General features: G+C 45.1%; 1 protein-coding gene across 4 annotated transcripts in view; it reads left to right on the top strand.

The window, feature by feature from the left end:
- The window catches only part of ANXA4 (annexin A4), a 187,879-nt gene that overhangs the window by 156,529 nt on the left and 11,939 nt on the right, over nt 1–19,411 (top strand). For all 4 annotated transcript variants that reach the window (XM_019020968.4, XM_004029358.5, XM_055378042.2 and 1 more), the window contains 5 exons: nt 9,442–9,536; nt 11,286–11,399; nt 12,830–12,920; nt 15,519–15,598; nt 17,577–17,633. In XM_019020968.4, coding sequence (XP_018876513.1) covers nt 9,442–9,536; nt 11,286–11,399; nt 12,830–12,920; nt 15,519–15,598; nt 17,577–17,633 — 437 coding nt within the window. The remainder of the gene's footprint in view (nt 1–9,441; nt 9,537–11,285; nt 11,400–12,829; nt 12,921–15,518; nt 15,599–17,576; nt 17,634–19,411) is intronic.

The raw sequence follows: 19,411 nt of genomic DNA, 5'->3' as shown, positions 1-19,411 counted from the left end.
GTGTTATCTACATACTGCAAGACCCTGACCTGAGGACGGGAAAACTTAGAGGGGTCCTTTGACAGTGCTTGTCCAAACGAGTGAGGGCTGTTTTGAAATCCCTGAGGCAGCACCATCCATGTTAACTGTGTGGTCTGGCTGGAGGGATCCTTACAGGCAAACAGGTATTGAGAGTCAGGATGTAACGGTATGCAGAAAAAGGCATCCTTTAAATCTAGGACTATAAACCATTTAGTTCCTTCAGGTATTTGAGTCAGCAAGGTGTGGGCATTAGGGACTACTGGATGAATTGGGACTACGGCCCATTAATGAGGCAGATGTCCTGAACTAGTCTCCATTCCCCATTGGGTTTTTATGCTCCTAGTATCGGGGTGTTGCAAGGACTGTTACAGGGTCTGAGGAGGCCGTGCATTTTTAGGTTATTAATAATAGCTTCTAGCCCTTTCCTGGCCTCTGGCTTTAGAGGATATTGTCTCTGGTTAGGAAAAGAAGTGGGATTTTTAAGGCGGATCTGAACTGGCCTAGCAGTTTTAGCTTGACCTATTCTTCCTCAAGTTGTCCACACTTCTGGATTAATACTGGCTTTCACTAAGGGAAGACAAAGAGTTTGTCCTGGGGCCATGAGGATGCTGGCCCCCATGTGGGCTAAAATGTCTCTACCTAATAAAGGAGTGGGACTTTCAGACATATTTAAGAAGGCATGTGTAAATAATAAGTTCCCCCCAACTACAGTGAGAGAAATATTGGGTTAGAGTCTTTCCTGAGACACCCACCATGGTTGTGCTATGGGAAGAGGGGAGGCCTTGATTGGACAGGAGAACAGAGAGACTGGCTCTAGTATCCAGGAGGAAGCCCACCCTCCTTCCTTCAATTTCCAGAATCACCCGGGGCTCCTGAACAGTGATGGCAGTCTGAGCTACTGGAGCCAGGGGTCTGAGCCCTGGCACCTGTCAGTCCTGCCGGACCATCTGTGAGACCAGTTCTGGACCTAGTGACCTCCATCTCCAGGGACAGTTTAATATCCAGTGGTCTTCACCACACGCTGGACAGGGTCAAGGTGGCTTTTTCTTGTTGCCTGGGCAATTCTTCTTAAAGTGCCCTGACTTGCCACACCAGTAGCAATTAGTGGATGCTTCCTGAGGATCCTGGACTCTGCAAGCCTGCAAAGCAGCTACTTGAGCCTTAGTCACTTTCTCTTTTTCTCCTGGGGCTCCTCCCAGTCCCTAAGGTAAAAGACCAAGGTGGCCACCTTCAGGAGATCTTCCAAGGTACTATCTGGTCCTATAGGCTGTTTCTGTGGTTTCCTTCTAATATCAGGAGCTGCCTGCTTTTTGGCTGCAGTGAGGGTTTGACTTAGAAGCAACATAACAGCCCTCCATGTGAAGTCAAACACTTGAGTTAGATTTTGGAAGGTCTCTGTCTACCTATTAGGGACATCAGAAAATCGGCACAAGTCTCCCTTTATTTTTCTACAGTCCTGTAATGAGAAGGGAACATGTACCCTAGGGGTGCCCCTTCCATCTGGCATTTCTTGTAGGGGTAGAAGTGAAGCTGGGGCAGTGGGGAGCTTTGGAGATGGTGAAGCTGGAGAAGCTGATGGTGCAGTTGGAGGGGGCCCCAGATTAGGAAAACTAGAAGGACTGGGGCACTTAGAAGCTGCCCCCAATGGCTCCTGCAAAACTTGCTCTTCTAACTTAGGGGAATTACTCTCCACAGACCTGCCTGATATGATTGCTAAGAGAGCTGAGTCAATTGTGCAGTGCTTGCTAAGGTCTGGGTTGTCTCGCAGGGCAAAGAAAGCCTGTGCATAGGGGACCTTGGACCATTTGCTCTCCTGTCTACAGAAAAGATCTAATTGATGGATAAGATTAAAATCAAGGCTCCCTTCAGCTGGCCATGTCTGTTCATCCCTGAGACAGTAAGAAGGCCACGCCCTTCTGCAAAAGAAAATGAGCTGCTTTTTCTTCAAAGTTTTAGGGTCAAAGGACTCCCAGTGCTTCAAAATGCACTCCAGAGGAGTGCCGGCTGAAGATGGCTTGTTACCCATCTGCAAAAGAGACAAGAATAGAGGTGTTCCTCGGTCTCCTGGTTCTTTTCAATGTGACTCAGGGAGGAGGGGACACAGTAGGAGAGTCCTCCTGGCTGTTCTCCCTCCTTGGTCCCCGGGTCCCAGCACCATAATTGCAGCCCCATGGTTGCAGGTGTGACCCCCAAGCGTAATACCAGAGGACCTAATCAATGGGCTAGTCATGTTTACCCATATGACCCCAGTCCTCTGCCTAATAATTGGGTAATTACCCTCTGACCTCCTAGACCTGTGTGACCTGCGTGGCTTCTTAATAAATGGATCTCCGGAGAGATAATGTAACACTTGCATTTGAGCAAGGCCCCTTAATGGAGGGAGTGTACTGGAATGAGCTTTATACTCTGCTATTATGGACCGGACTAGAGGATTTATTCTTAGGTGGTGGTTCCGGTTAACTTCCAGACATAAAATCCCCTTTCTATTTAGATACCATTCTAGTTGTAGGCAGAATGGGTGTCTTCAGAGAACGTAAGGGTCAAATGGTGGCCTTCCTGCTAACAGAGAGAGTACCGAGACTAAAATTTGGTTTTGGAGGACATGTTCCTCCTTGCTGCTGAAAGCAGAGTTCTCCCACTTGCAGAGGGGCATAAGGTTTGGTCTCTATTAGAGGGATGTAAAAGGGAGGAGAACTGAAAAGCCAGAGACTTTTAGCAAAGGGCAGACAAGATTCCTCATGGAGAGGATTCCCATTTTACTAGGTGGTGCTAGTGGAATACCAGGCAGTAACTTTGCCTCCATATGCTCTTTAAACAAAGGATGGAGAGAGAAGTCTGACCTGTGGCATGCTGTCCCTACAGCATACCTCCTAACAGGAGAAAGTTAGTTTGCCTCATAGAGGGGCTATCCGGTCCGACTGGACAGTGCTGCTTCCTCACATGGGAAAAGAAACAGCCTAAGTGGACAGAGGGGCATTTACTGGGGGGAAAATAACCTCCCACCCAACCCCAGGAAGTATTTTCATTAGGAGTTAAGTAGTCTTTGAGATCTGGATCGTGGAATTCCCCTGTCTGTAAAAAGTCAGAAAAACAGCAATCCCTTAACCTGCATTCCTGGTTACTACGGTGGTTGCTAAACCTGCCTAATTGAATTATTTCCTGGGCTGTAAAAATTCCTGCAGCATTGCATACAGAGAGGAGATGGGAGACATGGTGACTGCAGAAAGGAAAGGAGGAAAATAAGATTTGCAATAGGAAAACTTGGAGATCCTATGGCTGACACCCAGTCAGGCAATCAGAGGCTGGGGTCACTCCAGGAGCCTTTTGAATAACACCAGGGTGTGGCCCTGGCCAGAAATTCTCAGTTGCTCCAGGACCTATTCCAGCCCCATACAACAACCAGGCTTTCTGTGAAAAGAAACTAGTTTGGACACAGCCAACATTCCCGGCACCCTGAGGGCACTGGGGGATTGACTAGGTCCTCCCCAGCAAGCCTCACATCTGAGTCTTCAAGACTGGTGGCCAGCCCTTGTGGCTCCTTAATCAGCTGTCAGATGCCCGGTGTTTTTGATAGTTATTTGAGAGAATAAAAACGGAGGACAAGAAGCCTCGGAAGTGAAAGTAGAGTCTGCTCCTTTACTCACCCTTCTGATGAAGTCACCTTCAAATCCCGGACAAGCCCTCAAAATGAAGCAGCCTTGTTGTCTGGGGTAAATACTGAGGTTCTTGGTCTCACGACCAAGGATATTGAGGTCAAGGACATGCACACACACATAGAGTGAGTTTGGAGCAGGAGTTTAATAGGCAAAAGAACAGAACAGCTCACAGTCACAGAGAGGGGTCCCGAGCAGGTTGCTAAGTAGTAGTAAAAATGTCAGGGTTTTTATAAATGGTCTAGGGAGGAGGGGCCTCATGAGGAGGGGACGTCTTATCCTCTTAGGGCCTGATGGTTTAGCTGGGACCAAGTGTGCTATCTATATAGACCAGAATTTTTTTTATCAGCTCTTATCCCATTCCCTGACCACATAGGCTGACTCTTAGTCTGTGTTTCTTTGTCTTGCTTATCTGGGAGGGAGAGTTTCTATGTCTGTTCCCATACATCTTCTTGCAGCTGCAGGCATCTGCCCCATGAGTCTGCTTTTAGTTTCTCTATCTTAGTGCACCTAAAGGGAAAGGAATGTGCTTATTAAGACCCACTGTTTTACTGGGGCCCATTGTATAAGTGTGAAGTTTGGCAATTACCCAGGAGACTTCCACCCCTTCTTCTGTGTTTGAGCTGTCTTATCTGTATTTTACAGCCTGAACTTTCAGGTTGCTTGTTGTTAGAAGAGAAGTGATTTTTTTTAACTGTGTGTGGTTAGAAAGGGAGCTATTTTTGAGCTGCTTTTTGTTAAAAGGAAAGTTTTCTGCTGGGGACTCACTTTACCCTAAATGTCTACCTAAATAATTTCTTTTTGCCTCCTATAACACTGGTAGTGTCTTCCAGCATGCTACCCTCCAGTTAGCTCCTTGGGGGCCAACACCTTCATGCTGGGTAGGTACAGTGATTCTATGTGCACCACAAACTACCTGGCCTAGCCTCTGCCCCCAAGACCTTGTCTCAGTAGACTTTTGGCCAGAGAAGTATCCCCTGGTTCTTAGCTGCTATTTAGAATCTCCTTGAGATTTGGGTAAAAACACTTGACCATGAGACCATCTTTCTATCCAAAAAGAATTCATTTTACTCAGCCTCAATGTTGCTAACAGTAACAACAACCGTAGCAATAATAGCAAATGTTTATTAAGCTCTACTATGTGTCAGACATAGAGATAGATGCTTTCCATGGGTTATCTGTTTTAATCCTGACAGAAGTTTGTCTTACTGTTGAGAAGGTAAAGTATAGTGAGTGAGGCTGGCTGACTTGCCCACGGTCTCAGAACTATTAAGTGGTATATTCAGGATTCTAGGTAATTCCTAGAACACTTTCCTTTCATCTTTGCATGATCAGCTGCCTCAAGTCTGATTCCAGAGCTGGAGTTTAAGCCACTGTTCTATGCTGCTGCCCATCTCTGAAGAGAACATTGTCCTGAATCTATGTATCTTCTTCTTTTCCCTTTTTCATAAAAAGAGAAAGGCATAGGACCCACCTTTTTTTTTCAGTTTATCCTAATTCTTTGGTATGTTACAAGGACACCATAATTCAAAATGTAGCCCATGTTACATTCAGAATTATCAACATAAAGGGTGAGCAGACATTTGGCACAACCAACCCCTTTTCAGTGCCTGTTATGTGTGGGCCAATGCAAGGCAGACTGTTGGAGAAGATAAGGATTATAATCCCTAGTTCTTGTGTTCAAATAGTCTATGAATACTAGCACAGCTAAGGCATGCACAAAAATAACTATGATTAATTCATAATATAACAGTGACAGGAGGGGCACAAATAAGATCCCACTGGGGTTCAAAGAGAAGAGATCACATTTCACTTGGGGGCATTGGGCAAAGCTTCTTGGAGGATGTAGACATTAAAATGGACGTTGGGAGATGATTGAGTTTCTGTAAACAGAATTAAGGGACAAGGTGTTTCAGGTGAATGGAATGGCATGTGCTGAGGTCTAGGGGAGTCATGGTAAATCCACAGAAAAGTGTCTTGCAGCAGTGAAGTGGCCTCGTCTGGGGTGACACCCATGGTTCGCTGTCTCATGGCCAAGATATCAAGGACGTAGACACACAAAGAGTGAGGTTAAGAGTGGAAGTTTAATAGGGAAAAGAAAGAGACTAGCTCTCTGCTACAGAGAGGGATTCCAGAAAAATGGGTTACCAATTCACGGTGAAATGCAGAGGGGTTTATAGATGAGCTGTGGCAGGGGCTGGGGGTAGGGGGGCTGATGTCTGATCTACATAGGGCACCAAAAACCAGTTAGAAACAGGTGTGCTATCTGCATAGGGCGTGAATCTCTGACAGTCCCTACCCCAGTCTTTTATTATGCAGGTGGGTTTTCAGCCTGAGCTGTACTGTATTGGTCATTTCTTTCTTACTGTACACATGCTAACAAAAAAGGGAAGGTGGAGTTTCCATGGTGGACATGCCTGGCCCCCAGGTAGCCCTTTTCTGTTGGCACAGCGGCCAGCATTCCCTTGTGCAAGCTTTCAGTTTCCTTATCTACGTTTGTAGCTTGATTTTTCAGGCTGCTCTTTGTTAGAAAAAAAATGATTTTGGGGGCTGCTTTTTGTTACAAGGGAAGTTCTGCCAAGGACTCTTTTGCCCTCACTATCTGTTTTTTGTTTTTTTTTCTTTTTTGAGATGGGGCCTCACTCTGTCACCCAGGCTGTGGCATGCACTGGCATGATCTTGGCTCACTGCAACCTCCACCTCCCAGGTTCAAGTGATTCTCATGCCTCAGCCTCCTGAGTAGCTGGAATTACAGGCCCCCACCACCATACCCGGCTAACTTTTATATTTTAATAGAGACAAGGTTTTACCATGTTGGCCAGGCTGGTCTTGAATGCCTGACCTCAAGTGATCCACCCACCCCAGCCTCCCAAAGTGCTGGGATTACAGGCATGAGCCACCACACCCGGCCTGCCCTCACTATCTGCTTAAACAATTTCTTTCTATCTCCTGTATCAGCAGGAGGTACTTGCAAAGCAGGAGTAGGCTGGTTGGGAGCTTTCTGAGAAAGCAGGTACCAGAAGGAGGTTCTAGGGGTGCTACTGAGAAAGCACCCATAAGAATCACAGACATGCGGGGATGACCCACAGGCACTGGCTGGGAAACAACATATGACAGAATCATGATGCTAAATGGAGGGGGTTAAGGGGACATATAAACCAATAGACTGGTAATGAAGGGGGTCAGGAGCCTGGAGTGCAGCACAGTTGGGTAAAGCACAATATTTCAAGAGCTGAGTCCATGAATTTGGCTGCCTAGTGTCCTTTTATGTGGCTATTTACAATAGTGAATGGGATACTGTAGAGAGTCTCAAATGTCAGGCTGCAGTGCCTAAAGTAAATCCAGCAGATGATGGGGAGCCATTGTGTATTTCTGAGCAGGGGAGGGACATTGTGAGAGCTTTTCTTTTTACAAAAATGAATCTGGCAAGACTCTGGGAAGACCAATCAGGAGTTAAGAATACTAGTTAGCAGACATCTGCAGTTGTCTAAGAAGAAACCCTGAAATCTTGAATTGGAATGGTTCTGATAGGAAATAAAAAGAGTGAAAGAATGCAAAAGAGGCTGTAAAGCAACATTTTGCATGACCGTGGACTTGAGTGAAGAGGAAAGGAGAGGGTAAAAAAATCAAAGCTATTGGGCTGGGTGCAGTGGCTCACGCCTGTAATCCCAGCACTTTGGGAGGCCTAGGTGGGCAGAGCACGAGGTCAAAAGATCAAGACCATCCTGGCCAAGAAGGTGAAACCCCGTCTCTACTAAAAACACAAAAATTAGCTGGGCGTGGTGGCGTGCACCTGTAGTCCCAGCTACTGGGGAGGCTGAGGCAGGAGAATCGCTTGAACCCGGGAGGCAGAGGTTGCAGTGAGCCGAGATGGTGCCACTGCACTACAGACTGGCCACAGAGCAAGACTCTGTCTCAAAAAAAAAAAAAAAAAAAAAAAATTGAATCTGTTTTGAGGATTTCAGCTTGGCTTGACTGGGGGGAAGAGTGATCCCTTTCACAGAAACAGGGAGTGAACAAAAGGTAATGAACCCTCTCTGCCCCCTCCACACCCCCTCCTAGCTGAGAGTGCCAAGGGAGAAATGGATTGTTATATGGATTGTCCTCTCCTTTTTAAAAATAGGAACACGGCTGGGCATGATGGCTCATGCCTGTAATCTCAGCACTTTGGGAGGCTGAGGCAGGTGGATTGCCTGAGGTCAGGAGTTCAAGACCAGCCTGGCCAACATGGTGAAACCCATCTCTAGTAAAAAATACAAAAAAAAATTAGCCAGGCGTGGTGGCGGGCACCTGTAATCCCAGCTACTAGGGAAGCTGAGGCAGGAGAATTGCTTGAACCTGGGAGGGAGAGGGAGTGAGCTGGACTGCACTCCAGCCTGGGTGACAGAGCGAAACTCCATCTCAAAAAAAGAAAAAAAAAAAAGGAACAGAAAGTAGGTCCCCAAGGTATGTAAACTTAAAGTTCTATAGCTTCTTCTCCACACCTCACATCTTTTTGCATCTCTAACCTTGCCAAGGATAACTAAAGTTTGGCTGTATTTTTTCATTTCTCCCTGAAATATTTTCAATAGAATCATTTCTGAAACCCATTCAACCCCCCATACAGCACAAACAACGAGGAAACAGAAGATTCACCAAACATTTATGAACAGCCAGCTGTTATAAAGACAAGGGACCAATCTGAAAAATCAGAATAAAGTCTCCTTGTTAAAGCTGCTGCAAGAAACAGGCAAGCAAAACTTAGAACATTTTTAATTTGTAAGTTTTGCTTAAAGTTTTGGTAAGATGTTGTATCATGGTAATTTGTCAGCAGTTCTAAAAGGGAACCATTTGTGTTCAGGAAAGATAGCTTAGAAGTGCAAAACATAGTTCCAGATTTTAAAACACAGTGAATGCAGTAACAGCCAATTTAAACTCTGCAAAATGCCAAACTGGTGAATTAACAGACAAGTTTGAATTGTTTCAAAACTCAGAGGAGATGATAAAGAGATAAAAACAAAGAAAAGGCAAGAATATGGAAGAGAGAGATAGGAGATTCAAAAGACATGAAAATAATTCTAGAGGAGATGGCTGGGCGTGGTATCTCACACTTGTAACCCCAGCACTTTGGAAGGCCGAGGAGGGCAGATCATTTGAGGTCAGGAGTTCAAGACCAGCCTGGTCAACATAGTGAAACCCTGTCTCTACTAAAAACACAAAAATTCACTGGGGGTGGTGGCACAGCCCTGTAATCCCAGCTACTCAGGAGGCTGAGGCAGGAGAATCGCTTGAACCCAGGAGGCGGAGGTTGCAGTGAGCTGAGATCGCGCCATTGCACTCCAGCCTGGGTGACAGAGTGAGACTTCCTCTAAAAAAAAAAAAACAAAAACAAACAAACAAAAAAAACACAACTATTCTAAAGGAGAGAAAGAAGAATTACTCCAGCCAACATTTATTAAATGTTTAGTAAGTGCTAGGCATTTAATTATATTAACACTTGCAGCAGCCTATCGAGGGAAATCACTGTCATCATTCACATTTGCAGATAAGGAAACTAATGTTTAGAAAGTTAACCATTTTGTTCAGTAGTAAACAGCTAATTAAGGGAGAGGCTAAGTCCCGAACCTAGCATCTGTTTCCCAAAAGGTAGACAAACCCTCTGAATAAGGGCCTCTTTTCTTAGAAAGCCCTCTGCATGTGTTTGGGTAACTCCAATGTCCACAGAGGAACCCGCTTTTTCATTCCTCTCTCAAATCACACTTACCTGCTGTCTCCCTTCTTCCCCCAGGCACCGATGAAGACGCCATTGTTAGCGTCCTTGCCTACCGCAACACCGCCCAGCGCCAGGAGATCAGGACAGCCTACAAGAGCACCATCGGCAGGGTAGGCCACAGTCTTTCCTGCTCTGTCTGGCTGACTTGGCAGCAACAGGAAGCAGGGCCTCTTCCTGATCTAGGTTCCCTAAGTGACCTTGTGTTTTAAAAGATCGATCCTTTGTCTTGTTTAAAGATGTTCTTAAGGCCAGGTGTGGTGGGTCACACCTGTAATCCCAGCACTTTGGGAGGCCGAGGCGGGCGGATCACTTGAGGCCAGGAATTTGAGACCAACCTGGCCAACATGGTGAAACCCCATCTCTACTTAAAAAATACAAAAATTAGCCGGGCGTGGTGCCGGGCACCTGTAATCCTAGCTACTTTGTAGGTTGAGGCAGGAGAATTGCTTGAACCAGGAGGTGGAGGTTGCAGTGAGCCAAGATCATGCCACTTCACTCCAGCCTGGGCAACAGAGAGAGACTCCATCTCAAAAAAAAAAAAAAAAAAGAATAGCGATTCAGCTCCTTCTTCGTCAATTGATCTTCAAGAAGTTCTTAAACTCTCTGACCCATTCCAGGAGGAAATGTGAATAAACATCTTTAGAATTTGGTCCATTTTCCAAATAATTATATTTGGAAACTATATCTCAGGAATTGAGCCTTAAGAAATAGTCATGAATGATCACAAAGATACAACTAAATGCCTTATGTATATAACAGTAGAAAAATAGAAACAGGTGACTAGTTAAAGAAATTAGGCTGGGTGTGGTGGCTCACACCTGTAACCCTAGCACTTTGGGAGGCCAAGGCTAGTGGATCACCTGAGGTCAGGAGTTCGAGACCAGCCTGACCAACATGGTGAAACCCCGTCTCTATTAAAAATACAAAAAAATTAGCTGGGCATGGTGGTGGGCACCTGTAATCCCAGCTACTTGGGAGACTGAGGCAGGAGAATTGCTTGAATCCGGGAGGCGGAGTCTGCAGTGAGTCAAGATCGTGCCACTGCACTCCAGCCTAGGCAACAGAGCAACACTCCATCTAAAAAAAAAAAAAAAGAAATTATGTTGCACCTATCTATAGAAATCTCCACAGCTGCTAAAAAGGTTATCAGTGAATATTGACTTGGAAGTATATTCAAGACATATTGTTAAGTAGGCAAATACATTTACATCGGTGTCTACAAACATATTCACCTCAAAGCTCCTTTACCTCTTAAATTTTTTAGGACTTTTGGTTTTGTGGGTTATATCTTTTGATATTTGCCCTATTAGAAACTAAAACTGAGGGCGTTTAAAAATAGATATTTGTTAGCTTAGTAAAAATAATAAGTATATTGTATGTTACTGTAAATAACATTTTAATGAAAAATAGCTATATATCCCAAAACAAAAAAACATTTAGTGAGAAGATTGGCATTGTTTTACATTTTGCAGATCTCTTTAATGTCTGGCTTAATGGAAGACAGATGGCTTCTCATATCTGTTTCTACTTCAATTTGTTATGATATGTGGTTTTGGTTGGGGTATATGAAGAAAATCTGGTCTTGTACAGATATGTACTTGAAAATGGGGGGAGTATTTGAACAGACAGTTGTTGATGCACAGACAATGTCAAATAGCCTTAGGAAAACCCCACTGTATGCTTGCGGAAGAATGACAGTGAAAAGGCAAATAACATCTGAGTGTTATTCTGAGGATAGTTTTGACTTGCAGGCCCCTTGAAAGGGTCTTGGAGACCCCAGACATCCCTGGACCACACCTGGAGAGTAGCTGGTCTAATTTGCTATAGCAGTTAAGCGGAGCTACTTTCTTGCATTGCAGGACTTGATAGACGACCTGAAGTCAGAACTGAGTGGCAACTTCGAGCAGGTGATTGTGGGGATGATGACGCCCACGGTGCTGTATGACGTGCAAGAGCTGCGAAGGGCCATGAAGGTCTGTGCTCTTCCTCTTGTGCTCTTGGTGCTGTTGGTGCAAACGCTGATGTGCTTTCTTAAGAAACTGTCACCCAATAACAAAGACATGGAAGCAACCTAAACACCCATCAATGGTAGACTAGATAAAGAAAATGTGGTACATGTACACCATGGAATAGCTGTAAAAAGGAACAAGATCATGTCCTCTGGAGGAACATGGATGGAGCTGGAGGTCATTGTCCTTAGCAAACTAAGGCAGGAACAGAAAATCAAATACCATATGTTTTCACTTACAAGTGGGAGCTAAATGATGAAAACACATGGACACATAGAGGGGAACAACACACACTGGGGCCTGTTGGAGGATGGAGGGTGGGAGGAGGGAGAGGATCAGGAAAAATAACTAATGGGTACTAGGCTTAATACCTAGGTAATGAAATAATCTGTACAACAAACCCCCATGACACAAGTTTATCTATATAACAAACCTGCACATGTACCCCTGCACTTAAAGTAAAAGTTAAATTTTTTTAAAAAAGAAAGAAACTATGACCAAGGCCTTCTGAGAGTAGCAGGTGTAAAGTATAGGAGATTTTCCTTCATTTACGACAACTTGAAAACACATCATTACTTTACATTATACCAATTATAATTTAAAAATTCTTTTCCAAAAAGTTAGGGAATCATTTGCTCCTTCCTGTGGCTCAATGGGGAGTGATTATAATTGTCGCTTTTAGTACAGCTCTAGAGACTTTTAGCTATCTCTAGACAGCTAACTACTTTTGAGATATGTTAACTACTTTTGAGATATGTAACTTTATGACTGACACTTTAGGGGCCTCCAGGTCTACTATAGGCTTACTTCTGGCAAAAGAGTTCTTGGCTTCCCTGGATGACCTACCCACTGTGCCCTAGCCTGGGTCTGCCAAATTTTAATGACCAAGTATGTAATGCAAATATAAATGGTCCCCAACTTAGGATGGTTCTACTTAAAAATTTTCAGTGTATTGTACTCCTCATCATAAGTCGAGGAGTACAATTATCCTCCTCAACCATGTCAATAAATACTCAGACTTGTGGAAGGTTCTGGGCCAGGCTCTGGGAAAGCAAAGAGGTGACAAAGTCTTTGCCAGAAAATTCTGCCCCTCAGAGGAAGAGAGCAGAAGAGGTCAAGGAAAAATTAAGTCCCCAGAGGGCAGAAACCGTACCTATCCGGGCACAGTAACGAACACATAATAAACAGCCTAGAAATGTTTGTTATTACTCATAATTATTACGGCAAACACTTTGGGTTTCGGGTGGGACAATAAAAGTGAACAAACCCTGTTGTTAGAATGCAGTGGATTGTCTTTATTCTCTGCAGATTCATGACAGATGTATTCCTTCTGTGTCTGGGCCTCAGCTTTGTAAACTGGCTCATATAGCCCTGTCCTCTGGTTTCTTGTTTAGGGAGCTGGCACTGATGAGGGCTGCCTAATTGAGATCCTAGCCTCCCGGACCCCTGAGGAGATCCGGCGCATAAGCCAAACCTACCAGCAGCGTACGTGACATCCGCAGTGGCCCTGGCTGAGGTTTCGCTGTGATTAGAGAATGAGGGTAGCAGCGGGTGGTTGTTTGCTGATTAGACTTTTCACAGAACGCTGAGCATGAGGGATCCTCGGTGCCAAGCTCTGCTTCGAGGGAGATCCCTGTTTAGGCAAATGGCGGTCTGTTGGCTCCTTAAGATTTCTCAGGTGAAGATGACACTCTATTTTGCCTACCCAGTGCAGTATTTTATTACCCTAAAAGTTGGAAAGTTGTTCCTTATTATCAGACAAAGAATCTAAGTTACTTGTTCAAAAGTGGTGGCACCAGCAGATCTTAGCATTCCAAGGAATGGTCTGGAGGGGCCGTCTGGCCCAAATTCTTCCCTTCAGACTGGACTGTATGTCCTCCAGCCAAATCAGAATGACAGCCATTCACTCCCCCTTAGAGACCTCCAGAGGGTGATACATATGAAGTGCCTTTAAAAAATGCCTGACTTTTTGCCCTAAGAATATAACTAAAAATGCACAGAGGTTCAGATCTCACAGTGTTTATTCAGCATTGTCTACATTAGCTAAAAATGCCCAACAGTAGCAGATTGTCTAAACAAAATATTATACACTTACACAATGAACTATTATGTAGTCATTAAAACTTATATTAAAGAGTATTTTTTTCTTTTATTTAGCCTTTTTTTTTTGAGACAGGGTCTCACTCTGTTGCCCAGGTTGGAATGCAATGGCCCCATCATAGCTCACTGCAACCTCGACCTCCTGGGCTTCAGCAACCCACCCACTGCAGCCTTCTGAGTAGCTGGGACCACAGGTGTGAGCCACCACACCCAGCTAATTTTTGTATTTTTTGTAGAGATGGGGTTTCGCCATGCTGCCCAGGCTGGTCTCAAACTCCTGGGCCCAAGCAATCTGCCCACCTCCGCCTCCCAAAGTGCTGGGATTACAGATGTGAGCCACTACACCTGGCCAAGAATATTATTAAAATATTTATTAAATGGTTTGGTATATGTAAGTGAAAAAGACAAGCCATAAAATAGTATGCTATGATCCCATTTTTAAAAAATTAACACAGTTAATAACACAGTATTTTTTAAATAAATGAAAATAATTTGTGTATGTGGGGGAAAATGAGGAAGGATATTTACAGAAATGTTGTCAATGATTCTTATTTCTGGGTGATTAGACTGCAGTGGAGTTCCTCGCCTTGCCCCTTCTTTTTACTTATTTGTTTTTTCCTAAGTCTTCTGTGGTCAACATGTGTTACCTTTATAGAAAGAAAACAACCACAATGAGAGCTTTGTGGGAAGTGTTCAGAGCAGGAGATTCTAAACCTTAGGAGTCTGGATTTAGCAACCCAGTCCCCACATCTGACCAATGAGGGTTTTTTCCCTGAGGGCTGTGAAGGGCTGGAGCTTCTCTTTTCGTTTTTGCTTTTTAAAAATTAATAATGAAGAAGTGATTTTTAATTTCTTGCTGAAGCTCCCCGTGCCTATTTTTTTTGACACAGGATCTCGCTCTGTGGCCCAGGCTGGAGTGCAGTGGCGTGATCATGGCTCACTGCAGCCTTGACCTCCCCAGGCTGAGGTCATCCTCCCACCTCAGCCTCCCCTGTAGCTGGTACTACAAGCATGCGCCAACATACCCAGCTAATCTTTGTATTTTTTGTACAGATGGGGGTTCACCATGTTGCCCAGGCTGGTCTCGAACTCCTGGACTCAAGCAGTCTACCCTCCTCAGCCTCCCAAAGTGTTAGGATTACAGGCATGAGCCACTGCGCTCGGCCATGGAGCTTCTCGTGGATAACCTGTCAGAACCTCCCAAGTGAGAGACGTGGCAGAGAGGCATATGCTAGGATTTGCATTTGACAGCGCTCCAACCCCAGCCCCACCTCAAAGCTGGGTTCAGAAGCTCCTATCTGGTTGCTTTCCATCAGTGAAGCAGCAGGGGCTGCTCCACAGCTGTGGTTCCCTCTGTGTCACTGAGAACCACGCTCAGATCGGACCCCTGGGTGGCAGGAAGCACAGAGGGAGGATTTCAGACCCAGCTTTTTCAACCCCACATTTTAAGAAACAGGAACATCTTGGCCAGGTGCGGTGGCTCACGCCTACAATCCCAGAACTTTGGGAGGCCAAGGCAGGCGGATCACCTGAGGTCAGGAGTTCACAACCAGCCTGGCCAAAATGACAGAACCCTGTCTGTACTAAAAATACAAAAATTAGCTGGGCATAGTGGGGCACACCTGTAATCCCAGCTACTCGGGAGGCTGAGGCAGGAGAATTGCATGAACCCAGGAGGCGGAGGTTGCAGTGAGCTGAGATGGTGCCACTGCACTCCAGACTCCATCCAGCCTGGGCAACAGAGTGAGACTCCATCTCAAAAGAAAAAAAAACAAAAACAGGAATATCGTGTGACAGGATAAGCTGATCTTGACCATTTTACCAGAGTTTAGTTTTTGAAAAACTGTGTGTGGGGTGAAAAAACCTCATGATAAGCTGCTTCCATAAGCAGGCTGGTCTTGAGGGGACAGATTGCTCTGGAGTGTGACAGGGCATTGGGCAAGACTCTTTATTCTGAAGTAGCTAATTTCACTCTCTTGCTAGAATATGGACGGAGCCTTGAAGATGACATTCGCTCTGACACATCGTTCATGTTCCAGCGAGTGCTGGTGTCTCTGTCAGCTGTGAGTGACTGCTTCTGATGGGGGGCGGGTTTTATCGAAATGTCCACTCTATCCCCTTTGCCAGCCTTTCTCATCCTTTCAGCCCCTGACATGTGGGTATTCCCCAGGTAGTGTTCTCAGACCCCTCTGTTCCTTTATCTTATTTCTCCTTCAGAGACTCTGGCTAATCCTGCCTGCCCATTTTTTCTACTTTAATTTGATATTTACAAGTACCTAATACCTGCCAGGTCCCCCTGTCACTCAGTGCATTGAGAGTTATGAAGATGATTCAGAGGCAGTTCCTGGGCCTTAAGAGTATATATTGTCATAAGGGAATACATCAGGTACACAGTTGCTAGAAGGCATGAAAAGATTACATGCCAAAGGAGAGGCGCATAGGAAAAAGAAGATTCAAGGAGAAAATTTGGTTGTAGAAACAAAGAAAAGGCTTCATGACAGAGATGCTGGTTCAGAGAGGACTTGGAGGATTACTAGAATTTCAAGAGGCAGAGACGTGGGTGGGTGTATTGCAGACAGGAAGAACAGCAAGAATAAGGCAGGGAACATGGGGTTCAGGGAACAACTGGCTGAACAGTTGGGCTGGTGATTCTGGAAACAGGGTGGGAGGATAAACTGGAATTCTAGGTTGGGAGCAGTTTACACTTATTTATTTGGGAGCAGTAGATGACGTGATGATGACAACGATGATGGGAGTGATGTGACTGGAGCTGCACTTTCAGAAGAGTAATGTAATAGTGACGTGTAGGATGAACAGTGGAGAGGAACTGGAGGCTGGACGACCAGGTAGGAAGCTACCTGGAAAATTCCAGCTGGAAAATAAAGCAGGACTGAGCTAGGTGGGGCAGGGTTGCCTGAAAAGGGAAGCTGGAGACTTCAGACATTTCACATCACTTCCCAATTGCATCTTTATCCCCGGCCTCCTTCCTGAGCATGAGACTCTCATTTCACATTGCTTTTTAGATGTTTCGTTACAGATATTCTACTATCCCCTTAATGAACTGAACCGGAACTCATTTTCCGTTCAAACCAGCTCTTCTTCCGGACTTGCCTGTTTCTGTTAATATTGCTGTTGTTCCTCCTACACCTAAAGAAGCAGAACCCTGGAAATCATCTCCAATTTCCACTTTGCTCTTGTCTCCAATATTTACTTAGTAACGCCTGCCTGTGTCTCATATTTCTTTCCCACTTTCTCTTTTCCTCCCATATTTACCACTCGGATGAGCCATGCCTAGACCATGGAACATCGAGACAGTATAACAATAAAAATAGCCTAAAAACTAGAGAAAAGTAGCCCATTTTATCATTTGTTAGCATTCTTCAGAGGCTTCCACCCTGCCTTCTTGTGAGCTGGTGTTGGTGAGGGGTAGGGGGACATTTTTATGGGATCCTCAAGTCCCACCATAGGTCTCATATTCTCTTGACTCTCCTCTGTTCCCAACCTCCCCACCTTTTTTTTTTTTTTTTTAAGATTCAAGGTCTTGCTATGTTTCCCAGGCCAGCTCTTCACAGGTACCATCTTAGCTCACTGCCTTGAACTCCTGGCCTTAAGACATCCTCCCACCTCAGCCTCGAGTAGCTGGAACTACATGCACACCCCAACCCCCTTTTGGCAGAGGTTGATCAATGTAGATTTGCCAGTTAGGAAGGCATGAGTCAGCTGGGAAGACACAGGAGAGTGGGGTGGTGGGGGAGGCCAGGAGATAGTGGAGGGAGCTGTCCGTGGGAAGCTTCTCCTGCTATTGGCAGAGGCACTCATGCAACGTTAGGGGCCACACTGAGGCTCAGCCCTCTAGGCACACATCAGAGCCATTGTAATAATGCGAGCGTATTTAGAGGACATCTGTCCTCCCTCCCTGGGTCTGAAGCCCCACTTCTTGTGGTATTTTGTCTCATTACTCTAGACCTGCTATCTTAATGGTGTCCCCAGATCTTCATGTATACTCTCGAATTATTTTTTATTTGTTTTTCTCATCCTCAGGGTGGGAGGGATGAAGGAAATTATCTGGACGATGCTCTCGTGAGACAGGATGCCCAGGTTGGTAGAACTGCAGCTTCTTTCTTCCAGCTTTCTTCTCTTTCGCCAATGAGACAGGCCTTAGTGGGTGGATAGCATCTTATATTACAGTGTATATTAGCCAGGCTTAGATATGTTCTTTAAAAATATTCCCACAGATAGCCTTTAATAACAGGTTTCTTGCAGAGGTACCTGAGGCTGGACATCATTATATAAGCACTCCTGGGTTCCAAGTTTCTCAACATTAGGACCACTGTGTGGCAATCCCAGAGAACCACTGTCTCCTGAATCCCGTGGAGGTGAAAGGGACTGTTCACTGTGCATTTTTACTTCATCAAAGAGGACATTTGATAGGACCTATATAAAATAGCTTGACACAGTGTATACCCTGCTGGGTAAAATTAATAGCAAACCCCAAGAGGCATTTGCCTCTCTGTTTCCCAGCCCAGTGATGGTTGTCCTGGAACCAACCCATGGTCTAATCAGCTGTGGCCAGATAACACTAACGATAATAGCTAATAAAAAGTGGGTCATTACCAGGTACCAAACACTGTTCTAAAAAATTTTTTTTTTTTTGAGATGGAGTTTCACTCTTGTTGCCCAGGCTGGAGTGCAATGGCATGATCTTGGCTCACTGCAACCTCCGCCTCCTGGGTTCAAGTGATTCTGCTGCCTCAGCCTCCCAAATAGCTGGGATTACAGGTGCCTGCCACCATACCCGGCTAATTTTTTTCTATTTTTAGTAGAGACGGGTTTTCACCATGTTGGCCAGGCTGATCTTGAACTCCTGACCTCTGGTGATCCACCTGCCTTGGCCTCCCAAAGTGCTGGGATTACAGGCGTGAGCCATCGCGCGTGGCCCACTGTTCTAAATTCTATATTAAGTATGTCATTGAATCTTTGCAATAACTTCATAAGGTAAGTATTGCTATCCCCATTTTACAAACAAGGAAACTGAGGCTCAGAGAGGTCAAGTACCTTGCTCAAGCTCAGAAAGATAATAAAGGGCACAGCTAGGATTTGAACCAATTGGCATCTAGACCCAGTATTCTCTCTCTTTTTTTTTTTTTTTTTTTTTTTTTTTTTTGAGACAGGGTCTCACTGTCGTCCAGACTGGAGTGTGGTGGTGTGATCTCAGCTCACCGCAACCTCCCCCTCCCAGGTTCAAGCAATTCTCCCACCTCAGCCTCCTGAGTATCTGGGATTACAGGATGCACCACCACCACCCGGCTAGTTTTTGTATTTTTAATAGAGATAGGGTTTCAACATGTTGGCCAGGCTGGTCTTGAACTCCTGACCTCAAATGATCCACCTGCCATGGCCTCCCAAAGTGCCAGGATTACAGGCATGAGCCACCGTGCCTGACCATAGATCCAGTATTCTTAACCAATACATAACCACAATGAGGGATTGGTTCCATTCAGTTTGTGAGGTATGAACAACTTTGTTTTATGCAAAAAAAAAAGAACCTGTTGCTTTCATTAGAGGGGATAGAGGTATGTGTGTGGCTTGGGCTTCTTGGAGCACGGCAGCTGGGTTTCAAGAAGGAGCACCCAGAAAGCAAGCATTCCAATAGAAACGATGGCAGTTGCATGATTGTTTATGATCTAGCCTCAGAAATCAGTGTCACTTCCACTAACCTGTATTTTATTCTTTTTTTTTTTTTTTTTTTTTTTGAGATAGGGTCTTGCTCTGTCTCCCAGGCTGTTGTGCAGTGGCATGATCTCGGCCCACTGCAACCTTCGCCTCCCAAGCTCAAGTGATCCTCCCACCTCAGCCTCCTGAGTAGCTGGACTACA

The sequence above is a fragment of the Gorilla gorilla genome, chromosome 12 (genome assembly GCF_029281585.2).
Source record: "Gorilla gorilla gorilla isolate KB3781 chromosome 12, NHGRI_mGorGor1-v2.1_pri, whole genome shotgun sequence".
Lineage (NCBI taxonomy): Eukaryota > Metazoa > Chordata > Mammalia > Primates > Hominidae > Gorilla > Gorilla gorilla.
Note: the sequence above shows the minus strand (reverse complement) of the source record. Positions and strands in the feature narration are given on the sequence as shown.